The sequence below is a fragment of the Podarcis bocagei genome (assembly GCF_964188305.1).
Source record: "Podarcis bocagei genome assembly, chromosome: 4".
Taxonomy (NCBI): Eukaryota; Metazoa; Chordata; class Lepidosauria; order Squamata; family Lacertidae; genus Podarcis; species Podarcis bocagei.
The window spans coordinates 23,719,230-23,737,993 of NC_138128.1; the positions used below are offsets into that span (position 1 = coordinate 23,719,230).

The following is an 18,764-nucleotide window of genomic DNA, read 5'->3' on the forward strand; positions in this document are numbered from 1 at the left end:
TAAGAAAAACACATTGGTGATCATTAACTCTTATATGGTTTCTTGTGCTGAGTGACTTGTGTGCCTTGGGAAGATTTCAGGCTGCAATCCTCTACACTCATTTGGAAGTAAGTATCATTGAACACACTGAGACTTTTTTCTAAGTAGACATGCATATGTCTGTTGTGTTCTGTATTCCTTAATGATATATTGGATTTACATCTTGCCAACCTCACCTAGGATGGCTCACAAGCAAAAATAACTTGCCACAACTATAATAGCAAGCTAATATTATATATTGGGGTGGGGTGGGGAATCTAGTGAAAATCAGAAGTATATTATATAAAAATTGAAATTTTGAAAATGCAACCATTTTTAAAAGGAAACAGTGCTGGCCAATTAAAACTGTCCTCATCATTTATGAAAAGTGCCATTCGCTTTTGCCTGTTGCCTTTTGGCTCTCCACAGCCAGACTGCTGCTGTAAACAAATTCCTCATACATAACAAGGGGGGGGGGGAGCCCATTTGGTAGATAACAACAAACCTCTGCCGAGTAATGTGTCTTGGAAGCTCTTGGTCAATAGGCAATAAATTAAGCTGAATTCATTTCAATTAAGGTTAATGAGCTATAAAACAATCCTAAGTGCCCTTATGTTGTGATTACAATCTTGATAATCAAAGGGACTTGTTGGACATGATCCAACCATAGTTGATTTTGGCACCCTGATTCAAACCAATGATTTTTTTTTTAATCAACATTGGATGCAATTTTATATTTCTTTTTTTCTTTTAGGATTTGATATTTGAATTTGAGAACTGAAATTTGGCACAAAAAAAATCATATTTGACTGTTAACATGTTTACAATTTCCCTGCCAAATGGTAAAAGAATGGATGAAATTTACTGAACGTTATTGCAAATATCATGTCCAATATTGACTACTACATGATAGCTGTGTATACTGCCAAATACAGATTGCTATTTAGCTATTAGATGCTAACTGTTGCTGATGTGGAATATTGATGTTTTTGAGGGATAGGAATTCATTTTAGTTCCAAACCTGATCTGAAGAATCTGCTTAGCTTGCCACCCTCCCTCCCCCAAAGTCACTGTTGGTTTCCTGGATGGGGCCAGAATGGGATGGCAGCAAAGTTGGGGCCACACACTTGTACCGGCAGGTAGTATTGTAATATGTCCAAGACCCATGAAATATTAGTTTTGTTTTATATTTTCTCTATTTTTGATATAATGTCCCCCACCCCTTGCATATAAACACATAACAAACCAAACCAAACGATTAATAGGTTGAAAGGCAAGTTCACAGACACAAAAGTCCCTTAATCAACTGACAGGCTTATAAATAGATCACAAAGGCCAAGGACCTCAGCCTTTGGACTTACAGAAACTGTCACATTAATCATCTTTCCTTAATGTGTATTAGATAAACAGTAAAAGGTAAAGGTAAAGGGACCCCTGACAATTAGGTCCAGTCGTGGATGACTCTGGGGTTGCGGCGCTTGAGGCAGCCAGCGTACAGCTTCTGGGTCTTGTGGCCAGCATGACTAAGCCGCTTCTGGTGAACCAGAGCAGCGCATGGAAACGCTGTTTACCTTCCCGCCAGAGCGGTACTTATTTATCTACTTGCACTTTGACGTGATTTCGAACTGCTAGGTTGGCAGGAGCAGGGACCGAGCAACGGAAGCTCACCCCATCGCGGGTATTCAAACCGCTGACCTACAACCACAAACCCTAGGCTCTGTGGTTTAAAAATATAAATATATGCTAGACTTCAACCATTTCTGATCCCTACCAGTAAACTTTGTCTACCTGTCAACTACATGAAACACTTGATATATTTTCTGTGGATCCTGATCTACCCAGCAAAATATACATGGCGAAAGAGCCTCATTAATTAGCATAGTTCCAAGGCTTCAGCCATTCTTAATCTGGCTTGATGCTTGTATGTTTTAGATCCCATAAGTTCCAGTAAAAACAAAAAACCTGCTCCCACTTTCCAGAGATATGATGCTGTGGCAAGGTAGGGGCTGCATGAGTGCGCCATTGAAATCACTGGACTGGCTCTGCTCAGGCTTAACCTCAGCAGCACTTCATTTCTAGTAAGCAGCAGCCATGTTGCAGCTGGGAAACCAGCAATGAAGCCCTGCCTTGCTGGACAAACCACTTCTGACTATTTAGCGTGATCATCAATTGTTTCAAAGGGCACCACATGCACACCACTGGATCAGGACCTTTGTTGTCTTTTTTCTTGCTTTCACGGCAGAATACAACAGGCTGACAAATTTAGGTCATCATTTTCAGTTCAAAAGATGAGTTCATGTCACACCACTGCATTGATTATAGCCAGTCACTGAAGGTGAAAAAACCTGTTATTGATCTTTTACCTGGTTATTAACTTCAAAAGTGAAGTTCTTCTGGACATTGGCGAGTGTCATTTTATTGTACAGCAGGAGAGGGTCGTTTCTGTCATCAGCTTTGGTTGTAGCCTAGAAAAACAAATTAGCAGGAGACAGAGGAGATTCTTTGAGGATGCAGCAACAAAAACAGAGACACAGAGAAGCATCAAACAAATAGGCACCAAGATCTCTAAAGTCATATAACTGAAGGTGCTTAAGCTGTCTTGTTAAAATATGGCAGAAATCAGAAACCACATAGCTAGCTAATTCTATCAGTCAAATGATGTTGTTGAAAAATCCTGAAAAGTTATCTGCCTCTTTCCCCCTTGATCTGTTTAACTAGGCTCTCAGTTGTAAGCTACATCCCTGAGAACATAGGAGGATGCTGTCTCCAGGAGCCCAGAGAGTCAATCGCAGCAAGGAAATTATCTTCTCCCCCACTTAGCCACCTGTTCTGCCCTCCCATCCCATGTGGTAGCTGTGAGCATCTTCAGTCTACTAAAGCAAGTATACAATTCTTCTTCTTCACCACACTCCTTGGCAGCAAATTCCACTGTCGAACAGCTCTTACTGTCAGGAAGTTCTTCCTAATGTTTAGGTGGAATCTTCTTTCTTGTAGTTTGGATCCATTGCTCCGTGTCCGCTTCTCTGGAGCAGCAGAAAATAACCTTTCTCCCTCCTGGGATTCTAGTTAACTTGTAGTATGTGTGATCTAGGTCACTTTCTTTCTGCTTACTAGACAGCAATGCAATTCCCACTTCTTCTGAGTGGGAATGTTCAGGGAGGCAGGAGAGGATGTATTGTTTAATTATATCCTTCCCAACTTGTGTTAACAAGTTCTACAATTTAGCAGAGTAACACCCTCCTTTTTTAAAACTTACACAGCAGATAATGTTTTGCCAGGCTTGCTTAAGCCTCTAAAATAAGTTTCCTGGTAATTCAACTTTATTCCCTCCTAAAAGGAATAGACACAACACAGTCTTATATAAAAGTATAAAAGAGTTTACTCACACGTTCTGTACTCAGATGGATCCCAGAAGTCAGACTTAAGTTACAAAATATATACACTTGGAATCTATCCCATAGGGAGATAGTTCCTTTGTCCTCTCTTGGCCGGAAGCATCTCAGGCTGATGCTTCTTTGATTAAAGTAAAATGGAGAAGAGAGAGATGCGGTGGCCAGTCCTGTGCTTTTGTTACCTGCACAGGTGAGGTCACGCCCATCTCTGGTCACATGTTGAGGAAGTTTGTCCCAGCACAGGAGGAAACAGGAAGTTTATCTACTGGCTGGACAAACATCCCTCTTCATGTCTAAACATGTCCACTCTAGGAATGTTGTATTTGACTATTCTGTGTTTCACACCCCACACAGAGGTGTCATCAAGGCATGACTTTGGGACAGAAGTCAAAATGCCCGTGCAACAGAATCAGCAGGGTTGGGTTTTCAGTATGAAATGAGTGAACCAATACATGTTATCATCTAAAGAAGGAGCCACCCCACCCCACATAAGACCATTAGATCCATAATGTACACCACTGATTGTATCAGTTTGTAGAAGGAGAAGGAAAAGGGCTGAATCTAATTGTGTCCTTCCATTAAAGAAGGGTTTTTCATCAGCTCCACTAGCAAAAAAGGTGGGGAGGGTATTTTGACCAATCTCACCTTCTTGAAAATCAGTTCCAGTGGGTTGGGTGACCCTCCAAAAACAGCTTAAGATCCCCACACTAAACATTTTGTGTGCATGAAAACAGTTAATTGTGCATGAAAACAGTTAATTGTGTGCATGAAAACAGTTAATTGTGTGCAAGAAAACAGAAGAGCTTATTTACATTTGCAATCTCCTTCTCCAGATCCATAACTTTGTTCATTTCTGTGGAAATTTGGTTCTCGTCGATCGCAAGACCTCTTTCCTGGCGGATCAGCTTTGCTACGGAAATCATGAACTCAACATAGGCTGAACATGCCTGTGAAGGGGAAGAGGAGGTTGGGAGGAAGGGAGAAAGGAAAAAAAAACACTTTTGCAAATGCATGTTGGATGTTATGCAGAACAGGCAAGTTGATACTTGTGGAATGTAGGCACTGTCTTTTTCTTGCAGCTTAGGGCAGAAATAAACTTGGCATCAGGCTGCCCCCCAAACCAACATGCCTGTATTGGATTCTCCACATTTCCCATGAATTGTGTTGAATTCCATGATATGGTTTCCCCTCCCTTTGTCTGAAAAGATGACTTTTGCGGTTCATTCCAACTCTAAGGTTCTGCAATTCTATCATTAAAAGACAAGTACGAGACTAAAGGTGCAAGAACACAACGTGCCCAAATTAACCACCAGGAGTTTACATTCATTTAATTAAATAGGATGGGGAAATGCACAATCTGGTGATGTCCCTTTTGTGGGTAAGTGAACTTACATACGATGGGAAGGAGAGAATGTGCTCTAGGGATGCTGCTGTCTGCACAAGTCCTGCATTGAGGACTGAACTAGATGCGATGCTAATCATGACATTTGTTCTTAAGTGCAGGATTTTTCTTGCAGAAATAGTCAATGAAAGGGGGTACAATATGGATCAGGATCCTGGCCTAAGGGACATTAGCTGTTTGTCCCCTACTGTGATCCTGAGCTGAATCAGGCCTCTTGTGTATTCAATTTTCAGGAGAGAAAAAACTCCCATCTGAGTGAATGGGAAGTCCAACTTCCCATGGCAGGATTAACATGACATCTGGTTTGACTCTCAGTGTGCTGTGCCATTCTACTTTATTTTACCCTTTCCCTGAACAATAATTTCTTTTACATGCACCCTTTTTTCTTTGCCCTTGTGCATTATCTTTTTAAACAGTCACAGCTTTGTTAAATTACTATTATTGAAAAGGAAAACGAATAGTTAGCTCAGGGTGTGGGTGGGAGGGCCTCACAACAATCCATGTCAAAATAATGTTAACAATAATAACAAACCCAACTGGCAAATGGTTATATGTCTCCAATTAAGACCAATCACAATGCTGTACCAGTCCTTCCTTATGAGCATAATTACATATATCCTAATGTGTACTTAAAACCTACTGCATAAATTGCAGATTTCCTAAGCACCTTACTTAATTAGAGTTTCTGAAACTGTGGTTTCTAGACTACGGCATCAAGCGGATGAGCTGATACCATATACTCATTACAGGAACAATGATTCCTGTGTAGTCAAATACAGTGGTGCCTCGCAAGACGAAAATAATTCGTTCCGCGAGTCTTTTCGTCTTGCGATGTTTTTCGTCTTGCGAAGCACAGTCCGTCGCAACTGCGCCTCTTCAAGCGGCTTTTAAAAAAAAGCGCAAGACATTTTTGTCTTGCGAAGCAAGCCCATAGGGAAATTCGTCTAGCGAAGGAACGCAAAACCAAAAAACCCTTTCATCTAGCGAGTTTTTCCGTCTTGCGAGGCATTCGTCTTGCGGGGCACCACTGTAACCAGTGTATCTTCTTCAGGTATCTGTAGGAAGTTCTGTGATCGGAGCCGGCCCTACCATGAGGCAGAATGATGGGATGGGAGGTGCTGTCCCATCACCAGTGCTGAAGTACAACTGAACTGTGGGTCCAGTTGGATTCCACGTGTGAAATTAAAGGGTGCTATCTTGCCCTTGGACTCAAGCAGCAGAATGACTTGGGCTAGCAGTGCCTGTGATGGATGTTCTGCTTCTTATCAAAGATTCTACTCCCAAAGTGAGCATAGGAAGCTGCCTTCTGTTGAGTCAGACAAATGGCCAATCTAGCTCAGCATTATCTACACTGACTAGCAGAACAGAGGCAGATTTAGGTCAACGCAACCAATTCCACCACACTGGGTGCTGGCTCATATGCAGGCTCATTTCTCATCTATATGCAGGGTAGGTTCCTGCACAATGGGGCCCATGTGAATGAGGCCAGCAGTGTTGCCTTGAATTTCCTGTGCCAGGCATCAAAAGGGCATAACTTGATGTGACAATATGAACGTAAAGAATTTCAAGATGTGATGGGACAATTTCATTTTAAATACAGAAGGAATTAAGATATAAAGAAACTAGGACATCAGAAAGGTGGTGAAGACCGCCTTTCTGATATCCACTACAGGCATATTAGCCTCAGTGAGGCTTCGGAATTAGTTAGGAAGCGAGCAGTTTTTGGAGCCTCTCTTTTCAAGAGAGAGCTGTAGGAGATCCTTGTCCCAGCGTACCTCTTTGTATACTCCAGCGCATTCATAGTAATCGCGGGAAGGGAGTCCAAGTCCAGGCTGATCGATCTATAAAACCAATTGTAAAATATGTTCACAGGCTTCAGAAAGAATGGCAATCCACGGGCAGATAAATGTTTGGGGACCACGGCACCTACCTCTCCCACAGAGATGGCTTCTGGGAAGGACTGGTGTCACAAACCTATCATCCCCTCAACTATATTGCTGTGCTTACTGGGAGGGGTAGGGATGAGCTGTTGGGGAGGTGCATGTGCAAGGGCAGAGTCAATCTGGTGCAAGCATAGCACCAGCCCTGCGCTGACCTCCTTGCGCCTTGACTGTCTCCTGCCAAGTAAGCAATGTGATGCAGCTGATGGGAGGCCGGATGTGAGGTGATGCCCTTCCTCTCGGGACCACCTTGGGCTATGTTTTGAGACATCATCAATGATAGGAGACAGCATCATGTAGGGTCCCAAGATATGGATCCCAAGTCTTCACAGGGCTGCGATTGTCAGCCCCAAGCTGTGTGCTTCCATGGCACACTCTTTTGTGGACTACTACTGGGAGTGGGGAAGGAGGCAATATAGAACCTAAGTCTGAGATGGGGAGCCTGTGGCACTCCAGATGTTGTTGAACTACAGACACCATCTCTAACCATTGGCCATGCTGGCTGGGGTTGGGTTGATGGAGTCCAGCAGCACATGGTGGACCACAGGTTCCATATCCCTATCCTAAGACATGGGGAAAAGGAAATGCAGAGGAGGTGGCATTGACCCACACACCTTTCTAGTATTTATATGCCCCCCACAACAAAAACATTGTGGGCAACACACATTCTGTTCACCTAAAAGTCAACTCTCACAGGGTAAGAGTATTGGTGTTGCTGTTAAAGAATTTGAACAGCATTCTCAGAGAAGATCATGTCATCTTGACTTAGCCTGACTAAGTATATTCCGTACATTGCAGGGAAAATGGGAGTCTGACATTACGTGAAACCTGAAATGAAATGATTGATTGTAACAGGTTTTCCTTAATAATAAAATATGGCTAAACAAGAAAAATGAACAAAAATACTAAGGGTAGCTAACACAGTGCACTCCACAGTGGACTACAACTTCCATCATATCTGATCACAGGCCACACTGGCTGGGGCTGATGGGAGCTGGAGTCAACATTTGGAGAGCAAGATGTTGGCTATGCCTATGTGCTCACAGAGCATGAGCTAGTTGTATATATGCATGGCACTCCTTCAGTGACTGCCACACAACTGTCTGTAGGAGAAAGATAGATGGCCACTGCTGAACTCACACCTCCTTGTGGTTGTGTGAAGCTGCAAGGCCTTTCGAAGCGTGATCAACTCACATGGATTACATGTTGTGTGGAGTTTTTATCATCTGTACCAACAAACAGGCTAATGATGACCTTCTTTCCATACTTAGAGTTTAATTCTGCGATAGACTTCTCTGCGTTCCATGAGGCGCCTAAAACAGCAAAAACATGCTCACACTCAGCATTTTGACACATGCAACCCTACCCCTCATGAATATACAGTATTTGAAAATGGAGCTGGAGAAGAACAGTCCTACCGTAATTGGCTTCCCAGGAGTCTGAAGCCACAGGCCAATCAGAAAAAGTTGGCAAGATGTCAATGAGTGGTTTGCCTCCTCTGCTATCAATAGCGGCTTGTGGGTGGAGGGAAAAACTTCCATGAGTTACTTGTCTCAAAAGCACATGACACTGACATATGGAAATAAGCCTAAATACACACACACACACACACACACGTTTTTCTTCTGCAGAGGCCTTCTATCCCCTGGCAAAATTTATTTGAGACCAAAGTTCTTGGGGCTGGGGTGAGGAAATTGGTAAGCAAAAAGGGAAATGATATCTAGCAGATAAAATATGACAGAATATATGGTGTTTTTTAGCACTTCCTTTCAATTGTATCCATTCTAAACCCATTTAAGACTTAAGTCTTACGTTAATTTCCATATGAATTTATCCCCTACTGTTTCCTCTCCTCTCATCCTGGATGGATATATCTGCTAAGTTGTTGCGGTCCCTTCTTTTCTATTGTGGCTTGTTTCCGTGTGTTTTGAGTGGATTCCTACAATAATGCATTTTCAGGTGTTGGCAGGACCCTCCTAAGAGATCCTGCTAGCTACCTGCATGGGAAATCCATCAACTAAGGCTGTGTACACACTATACCTTTAAAGCATAGTGAAAGCACACACTTTCCTGCATAGAATTATGGGTACTGTAGTTTACCCATCTCAGAGTTACAATTCCCAGCATTCCTTAACAAACTACAGTGCCCAGAATTCTTTGAGGGGGGGAAATGTTTGCAGGGAAATTAGACAAAGTTGGCTATTTAGTGAGCATTTATCCTGGTTTGTTTGCATGGAGGTTAGATGGCATTGCATCAAAGCAAGCTGTATTCCACCCTTTCCTATCAGTTTCCTTTATCTCAGTAAGTTTGACCTGTGGGGAAAGTGGGTTTGCTGTGCAAGAGCTTCAAATGTGCAACCAGAATTTGCTGGTATGTGATTGAAAGCCACCACAAAACGGGTGAGATGCCAGAATCTGAAAGAGCTATTTTAAAATTTTCTATTGGCCTTTACAAATACCCCCTAAATATTGCTAGGATATATTGAAATTTGCAATCAGAATATTTACACATCATAATATTCTATAGGAATAGTTTTTAAAAGTTTTTTTTGCTTTTTTGAATAATAAAATATGTTGAAATTAAAGTATATAAATAAATAAAATAAAGAAGCATGGAGAGAATAAGATAAACCAATCCCTTTGTTAATATTAGTTTAAAACAGATTCTACTGTACTGCACTGATCATATTGTACGGCAAAACCCAGGGACCATCAACAGCCATAGGACTGCTGGGACACCTCTATTTTCATCAGCTCCTGAAGCCAGTCTGATCATACTTTGCACCACTTGTTCCTGTTAATATTTTAAATTCTAGAATGCCTTAGGTGCCTTGGCAGAAAGGCGGTGTATAAATGCAACTAATAGTAGTAGTAGTAGTAGTAGTAGTAGTAGTAGTAGTAGTAGTAATAATATTGGCTGGGTTGCCCAAGCCATTCTGGGTGGCTTCCAAGACATAAAAACATAATAAAACATCAAGCATTAATAGTAACAATCTGATCCAATATAAAAGTTGCAATAACTTTAAAATAAACAGCTTATATCAAACAAAGCAACATTCAACAATTTATCAGAATCTAATAGTAAGCAGTAAAATTAAACACCAGCGAATAATAATTAATCAGTTCAACCACAATAAAGAACTACCAATCTATAATCAATAAAAGTGACAGCAAGTCACAATGCATAAAATACTGCAAAGCATACAAAACCATGTAAAAGGATCAAACTGAGAAACAAAGAAGCACAACTTATAAAACTTTTTAAAAAAATATCCCAGAACTCCTCTCTTCACAGCAGCTGCTGTTGTTCTCAAAGTCATAGTCTGGGGCAAGGCAGGTGAAGAAGCTGTTGCCTCATGTGGAACAGAAAGTCTGTCTCCCCTCACAGTTCATACATGTCTTTATATTGACCCTACCAGGGTGCCACAGAGCCAAATGGAATATTTTTTCCTACAGAGTGGTGTTATCTGGGAGCTGCAAGAACACAGAACAGAGCTCCATACCCTCCAACATTTCTTCGATGGAAAGAGGGATGTCCTATTCCATCATAATAATTTTATTATTTACACCCCAGCCACTCTGAGCGGCTTCCAACATATATAAAAACATAACAAAACACTATCTAAAAACTTTGCTTTGCAGGACTGCCTTCAGACATCTTCTAAAGGTTGTATATTTACTTATCTCCTTGGCTTGGGGGTCAGATAACTCCATACCCTCCAACATTTCTCTGATGAAAACAGGGACATCCTACCATACCCTCCAACACTTCTCCGGTGAAAATAGGGGGCGTCCTAACGAAAAGCGGGACATTCTGGGATCAAATCAGAAACTGTAAATCTGGGACAGTCCCTGGGAAACAGGGACACTTGGGCGGCCTGTGTCTCTCCCATGTGGCAATTTGCAAAGGAACTTACTTTCGTTTACACAAGACCTGTAGAGTGTTTTTGCTTTCTTGACAGCTTCTATATCATCATCACTCTTTGCCTTGTCGAGGACGTCTGAAAAGAAGGGGGAATCAAATGTCGTAAATTAGAATTGGAGAACACTCAGGCCCAGAGGCCAAATGCAGCCTCCCCAGGTGTCTCCATATGTCCTCATGACTGCCCCCCCTTCCTCTGCCACACCTGCTCTCCCAAGCTATACTCCTCAACTGCCTTGCTCTGCACCTTCCTAGGGTGTCTTTGCCTGGTTGAAATGTATCTTGGAATCTGGACCATGCATCATGTTTTGCTGGGGCAGAGGATAAAGTGGGGTGTGCACAGAAACTATCCTACGGCCCAAGGCCAAATTCCCATGTGTTGTTCTGATCACTTTTGTCTCTAGCCCTGCTCACCGCTAGCATGTCGCCCCTGGGAGGCTGCCGAGAAGACAATGTGGCCCTTGGGCTTCAAAAGGTTCCCCGCTCCTGATATAATGTAATTTAAATTGTTCCTGTTATGTACTGAGTTGAATAGGATCCAAAATGCAGCAGTCTGATTGGTCCTAGAACAATAGGATCCAGAATGCAGCAGTCTGATTGGCCCGCAGGAGCCACCCAATCCAGCTCCAGGTGGAAATGAATCGGCAACCTGATTGGCCTACAAGAGAATCCCGGAATTAGCCAATCATGTGGCCCATTGTGTAAATAATGTATATAAAGCAGATGTTTTGGGGGAACTTCCATTCCTTGCTACTATGAGCTGGATAAAGAGCATGAAATCCACACTTGACTCCGATTATATTTCAGTTCCATTCTGCAGGCATCGGTTCACACTGCACCTTCAGTAACAATAACAGACAACTTCGACCAAAGAGCGCAATTTGAAGCCTCTTAAGTTTGCAAATGTTCTAAGGTCCACTTCGCATTCTTATCTAGCCTCTCTTCTCAGCCTCACTGGATGTCACAGCTATAAGTAACACGGACAGTGTTCCTAGAACTATTTTATCTAATTTGGAATGCAGGCTGCTCTTCCTTTTTTTAAAAAAAATTATGCATGAAACCAGATGCGCCTATAAAACATTTACAAACACCGCCAGTGCGCTACAAGGTCAAATTACACTACGTAACATACAAAGTAACTTGCTAGAGTCTCCTTCTTGTGCTCTCTTCTTCTCTGCAACAGTCGTTTTGGTCTTTAGCGGCTTCTTTCAACATATGCAACTAACTAGGAACGTGCTGCCAGTTTCAGAAACTGTATATAATGGAAGCTTCCTTCCTACAAATCCTAGAGATTTTTCCCTTTATTGATTACATTGCATGCATGTTCAGTATTCTGAACAAGACTTTTAATAGCAGGTACTGGAGGTGAGTTTATGGAACTAGGCAGGTGGTGGCCTGGAAAAAAATGGGAAAGCACTCTTCTAAGAGAAGTTTGAGACGCAAACCAATACAGTGTTTGCTTCCAAGCCAGAATTTACTTTCCTCCTTTTTTATGTTTTGAAAAGATACATAGCTTGATAGAGTTGCCATATGCTTATGTTTAGAAAATGCCTAGATTACTGTACCTAAATGGAGGATATAAGGTGGGACAACATTTGCTGCCAGTAAATTTAGCATCGTTCCCGGCTGAGTTGGCCTGAAAAAAAACCACCTACTTCTCACACCTAGGACAGCTGCCCACTCTTTCAGGGTCACAAGGACAGTGGATTCAGCTGTTCAAAGAGTCAGAATGCAATGCTGTGCTCTTTCTTCAGACTAGGGCCGAAATTCACCCGAGTCTGAAATGGTCTCTGTTTGCTTTTGCCAGACACAAGAGAACAATTCCTAAGCTTGTGTCCACACAACAGGAAAACAGACTAGGGTGATTTTAGGCAGCCTGGAGTATGGAAGAACTTCTATAAAGCGCATGACCTCCTGACACAAAGTTGGAGGAGTGGAAAAGAAGAGAAGACCGAACGGTTCCAAATGTTTCATTCACAAATTTATATCCCACTGACCTTTCAAAACAACTTCGAGTTCATCTCTCAAAATGTCAAAGTTACTATAACGGGAACTCGTCTCTGGAATGATGTTCTTCTTTAACCACCCTCCACAGGCATACTGGTAAAAGTCTTTGCAAGGCTCTGAAGTAGCATCCATGTTGTTGATGATTCGGGCAGCTGACACAAGAAACAGACACCAAGGAAATTTTTAAAAATAAAAATGAGGGTTTTTATGGAAGAAAAACAAGACAATGTTTGAATTACTAATACAAAAGGGTTGAAATGTAGTTGCATTTTTGTAAAGTTTTTCTATAGATCTTGGTAGCCTTGCAACTACACGCTTTGTTGAGAATTAGTGGAGCATACTTCCAAGCAGAGATTCATTCATTGGTTTGTACCTACACTGGGGAATAGCTTTCATGATGAACACAATGAACCTACTCATTTACAGAGTTACGGAATTTCTTCCATTCTACCCTGAGAAAAAGATTGTGAACAGAGAGGGGAACTTTACAGTTGATTGATGTGATTCAGAACTTGGGTCACTTTAAAAGATGACAAGTAGTGGCACCAGATTTGGCTGATGCCCACATCACAAACCAAACCAGGTCAATTCAGATAGATCTGGCTGACTCAGGTTGAGACAGCCTCTGGTTGCCCCTGGTTGGGTCAGCTCACTCAGAGCAATTTGGAAGTGTCAAGAGATTGGGGTGGGGGTGGGAGAGAAAGAGAGGCAGGTGGCAGGCTTTGCAAAAAGCTGAATGGGGCTGTTTGCAATAAAGCTTTCAATAGCCCTGCCCTGCCACTGTGGGTTAAACCACAGAGCCGAGGACTTGCCAATCAGAAGGTTGGTGGTTTGAATCCCCGTGACGGGGTGACCTCCCGTTGTTCAGTCCCTGCTCCTGCCAACCTAGCAGTTCGAAAGCATGTCAATGTGCAAGTAGAGAAATAGGTACCGCTCCAGCGGGAAGGTAAACGGCGTTTCCATGCGCTGCTCTGGTTCGCCAGAAGCGGCTTAGTCATGCTGGCCACATGACCCGGAAGCTGTACGCCGGGTCCCTCGGCCAATAAAGCGAGATGAGCGCCTCAACCCGAGTCGGTCACGACTGGACCTAATGGTCAGGGGTCCCTTTACTTTAGCCCTGCCCTGCACTTTGCCTCTATGTGCCTGTTTCCAGAGGGGAACACACACACAAACAGCCAAACTGCCCTGGATAACTCCAACCTGATCGGCAGTGATCTGGGACTGCCTCAATGCAATCCAGCTAGAACTGAAATTTGCTTAAATCATCCCAGTTCTGTTTGGGATCAGGAATTTGACTGGCTCCTACCTTTCAGGTGTATAACACATGAAGTGGGTTTGTAAGACAGGATTTTGGTGAGCCAAGTACTTCAAAATTACTTTGAAGCAGCAGGCAGAACACTCCGCACACTGCATGGTTAAAGTTCAGAGCAGGGGATACGGTCTTTCAAATGAAGCTATGATGATAGTATATCTTCAAACGAAAGATGGAGAACCTGCAGCCCTCCAAATGCTGCTGCACCACAGTTCCCATCATCCATGACCATTGACCATGCTGGATGGAGCTGATGGGAGTTGTAGTCCAACAACATCTGGATAGCAGCAAGTTCCCCATCCCTGTTTTAATTTTTTTGAGTTCACTGAGAGCTCTAAATAAGAATAGGTTAGTCATCTGGCAGTTGAGGAGAGATTGCCAAAGTGAGGGCTCTTCCAGACAATCTGCTCATTCATTCCTTCATTCATCCTGATTTGATTGCACAAAGCTTAGAGTTTGATCTATAGCAGACAAACATTCTGATTTGCTTATATTACAATGATGGTTCATCCTTCATTGTTTGCAGGACACTTACATGTCTTTCTGTTAATCATTCATTCACCCCACACTTTTCAATCTATTGCTTTGTCACTCTCCAAACTGGAAAACAATGTTTCCTTCATTGAAATAAGTGGATTTACTGTTTTGGGGCAACAGAATGCTTTAATCCACTTTACTTGTGCAAAACTAATGTTTCAGTACAGTGGTACCTCGTGTTACGGACGTGATCTGTTCCGGAAGCCCACCCGTAACGTGAAATGCCCACAACCCGAAGCGCTGCGTCTGCGCAGGCGCGCAGTGCGATTTGTCACTTCTGTGCACACGCAAAGCATGATTTAGCGCTTCTGCGCATGCACAAGCAGCGAAACCTGGAAGTAACTCATTCTGGTACTTCCAGGTTGCCGCGGGATGTAACGCGGAAAGACGCAACACGAGGTATGACTGTATATGATTGAATTTGTCTACAAACAGTCTGGAGCAGGCTTCCTCAACCTCGGCCCTCCAGATGTTTTGAGACTACAATTCCCAGCATCCCTGGCAACTGGTACTGCTAGCTGGGGATCATGGGAGTTGTAGGCCCAAAACATCTGGAAGGCTGAGGTTGAGGAAGCCTGGTCTGGAGGATTCCAGCTGGGGATGCAGGTAATGAGTAACCTGCATATACTTGTAATTATAAAGAAAACCTTTGTTAATGAAGTGCCCATCTTCACAAAAGCAGGGCTTGAGTACCAAGATAACAGGAGTGAACATTGCGAGTTTGTAGAGGTGCTCAAAAGACAAAGCAATTGGAAGCTCCAGGAAATGTATGCTTGACTCTGAATTCTGCCAATGGCTTGAATCGTTTCATACAGAAGTTAAATTTCCCACATAAACTTGCCCATAGACCAAGATTATATTCAGAATCAGTCTCCAGAGGTTAAGTAATGGTTGTAGAACAGTGTGCCAACCATACCATTAGGCAGAGTGAGGCAGGTGCCTCAGGCGGCTGATTTTTGAGTGTTGTGAAAGGGCAGCATATTGTTACTTGCTTAATTTATTACTGTTGTATTTTTACTACAAGGAAGATATTATCGGAGGAATTTCTGCCAAAAAACAAACAAACCTTAGCTGGCCTTCAGTAGTGTGCACCTGAAGGAGAAACCATTTATATAGTAAAGCGCCCTGTCATCTTTGGGTGAAGGGTGGTATAGAAATTAAGCAAGCAAGCAAGCAAGCAAGCAAGCAAGCAAGCAAGCAAGCAAACAAACAAACAAACAAACAAACAAACAAACTGCTCACTCCAGCCATGGAAACAAAGTCTCCTGGTTTATCTTGTACATTGGGTGCATACACAACATACTTTAAAGCACATCTCCCCCCCCCAAAAAAAAGAACCATGGGAACTGTAGTTTTTAAGGGATGCTGCAAATTGCAGTCCTGTGGGGGTGAACTACAGTTCCCAGGATATTTTTTGGGGGGGGGGATGTGCTTTAAATGTACGGTGTATACACAACCCTCCTCTTGCATCTCTTCTGGTACCAGGCAAATATCCTTTCTTTCTCTCAGTTCTTTTAAACTGTAGGAAATCTTACAGGTTTTATTCTGCTACTTGGTTTTGCATTTTTTTTTCTTTCTTGATTGCCTTGCTGTTTTACAAATGAACCTGTTTGAAATTATACACTGAACAATTTTTATGGTTTCCTAGTTTACCCATTTATTAATGCTTGGGAAATCCTAGAAACATACTAGGCAAGGGGTCTGTCACTCTCGCACCTCTGGGTTGCTGCACAGCATTGCCTGTAGAAAACTAATTTATTTTATACTATTCTCTACAGTCAAATTGTCAAGATGAGGTTCTTCCTTTTAAATTATAGTTAAGGACTCTCTTCTTTCATGGAGTGCAATGTGACTTGAATTATTTTGTGATTTTCTCTCGGGAGATGGAAAGGTATTTCAGAATGCATCTGAAGAGAGAGTAATGAGCCTTACTACCCATGGATGTCTATTTGAAGAGCTGGAATACTAGGGATTTGCTTTAAAGTAGCAAATTAAAAAGTTTGCATGGCTGGCCCTCTCTCTCTGCAAAGGATCTTTGCCTTGGTTCAGGTGTTCACCACTGTGCATTCTCAGAATGAATGGAAGGAAGAGAGTAGAGCTGAAGGAACTTCATCCAACTCCAAAATCCCCATCCTTGATGGCTCCAGCTCTGACCTTCATGCATTGAATTGGTTTGAAAGGGGGACTCTCTGAGCATTTCACAGAAAGTGTTTAGAATTTTCTGTAGGTTTGGGAACTCTGATCATGCAGGGTTTCCAGTCATGTGCAACATTCTATATATGTCCTGATGAACCCTTCACGCCCAACACAGGAAAGCTACAGCCGGTGAGGAAGGAGGCATCATGGGTAATGCTAGCATGTGAAGTCCCATTAGTACCACCATGTATTCTCAGGCCAGTGCACTCCCAATTCATGTTGGAAGGAGGGCAATAACTATGAAAGGGGGCATTTTTCCAGTGGCTAACCCACTGAATTAAAAACTGCAGCAGATGGGTTCACATCTCAACTCTGAATATAAAAAAAGGTAAAGGTAAAGGGACCCCTGACAGTTAAGTCCAGTCGCGAACGACTCTGGGGTTGCAGCGCTCATCTCGCTTTACTGGCCGAGGGAGCTTGCGTTTGTCTGCAGACAGTTTTTCCAGGTCATGTGGCCGGAATGACTAAGCTGCTTCTGGCGAAACCAGAGCAGCGCACGGAAATGCCGTTTACCTTCCCGCCGGAGCGGTACCTCTTTATCTACTTGCACTTTGATGTGCTTTCGAACTGCTGGGTTGGCAGGAGCTGGGACCGAACAATGGGAGCTCACCCCTACACAGTGATTCGAACCACCAACCTTCCGATCGGCAAGCCCATGGCTCAGTGGTTTACACCACAGTGCCACCCGTGTCCCAACTTTGAATATAGTGGGCCACTAAAATACTTCTCAGCTCCTACCTAGGTAGGTAAAGGTAAAGGTAAAGGACCTCTGGATGGTTAAGTACAGTCAAAGGCAACTATGGGGTTGCGGCGCTCATCTTACTTCAGGATGAGGGAGCCAGCGTTTGTCCACAGACAGCTTTCTGGGTCATGTGGCCAGCAGGACTAAACCACTGCAATGGAACACTGTGATGGAAACCAGAGTGCACGGAAACGCCATTTACCTTCCCGCTGCAGCAGTAACTTTTTATCTACTTGCACTGTTCTGCTTTCAAACTGCTGGGTTGGCAGGAGCTGGGGCAGAGCAACAGGAGCTCACCCCGTCGCGGGGATTTGAACTGCCAACCTTCTGATCGGCAAGCCCAAGAGGCTCAATGGCTTAGACCACAGCACCACCTGCACCCCCTACCTACTTATCTACGCCATCACAGGTGTAGTGCACGAAACAGATAAGGTATTAGAAATACCTGCTAGAATAGTGGCTAGCCTGTTAGGACCATCAAACAAATGGAGACATTCCTACTGAAGGAGCGTCTCCACCCCCATCGTTCTGCCTGGACACTGAGGTCCAGCTCCGAGGGCCTTCTGGCGGTTCCCTCACTGCGAGAGGCCAAGTTACAGGGAACCAGGCAGAGGGCCTTCTCGGTAGTGGCGCCCACCCTGTGGAACGCCCTCCCATCAGATGTCAAAGCGATAAACAACTACCTGACATTCAGAAGACATCTGAAGGCAGCCCTGTTCAGGGAAGTTTTTAATATGTGACATTTTAATGTATTTTTCATCTTTGTTGGAAGCAGCCCAGAGTGGCTGGGGAAACCCAGCCAGATGGGCGGGGTACAAATAATAAATTATTATTATTATTATTATTATTATTATTATTATTATTATTATTATTATTATCACTCACTCTCCTTTTCCTATCTAAATGCACATATAAGGTGAGGTCTGGTCCTGGCAATGTAGGTGGCTGTGCCCAGTGATGTCGTGGGTAGGCATGTACCAATATTGTAGTGTATTGTAGTGACCACTTCCTTTTTCATTCAGCTGGAGCATGTGCAGAGAGGAAAAACATGGATAACCTAATCAAGGGGAGCAAACCCAGGCTTGTGGATGGCAGAATCTAGAATCAATCTAAATCGAAAGCAGCATGTTGGATTCTGCATTGAGAAAACACTACTTCTTAGTGCTACAAAGGAGTAAGTGCGTACACAGGCCAAATCTAGGCAAATCTCTCTCATAATCATGGAGCCTACAAAGAAAATGTCCCAACAAAGAAAATGTCACTGCTGGGTAGACTTTGCAGACCACCTATTAGGCA

At 43.1% G+C, this 18,764-nt stretch overlaps 1 protein-coding gene across 2 annotated transcripts in view; it reads right to left on the reverse strand.

Annotated features, from left to right (window-relative positions):
- MME (membrane metalloendopeptidase) overlaps window positions 1–18,764 on the reverse strand; it is a 75,519-nt gene that overhangs the window by 36,874 nt on the left and 19,881 nt on the right. For both annotated transcript variants that reach the window (XM_081190194.1, XM_081190193.1), the window contains exons 4-10: window positions 12,672–12,833; window positions 10,670–10,753; window positions 8,171–8,266; window positions 7,947–8,065; window positions 6,588–6,653; window positions 4,223–4,357; window positions 2,382–2,483 (exon numbers count right to left, since the gene is read on the reverse strand). In XM_081190194.1, coding sequence (XP_081046320.1) covers window positions 2,382–2,483; window positions 4,223–4,357; window positions 6,588–6,653; window positions 7,947–8,065; window positions 8,171–8,266; window positions 10,670–10,753; window positions 12,672–12,833 — 764 coding nt within the window. The remainder of the gene's footprint in view (window positions 1–2,381; window positions 2,484–4,222; window positions 4,358–6,587; window positions 6,654–7,946; window positions 8,066–8,170; window positions 8,267–10,669; window positions 10,754–12,671; window positions 12,834–18,764) is intronic.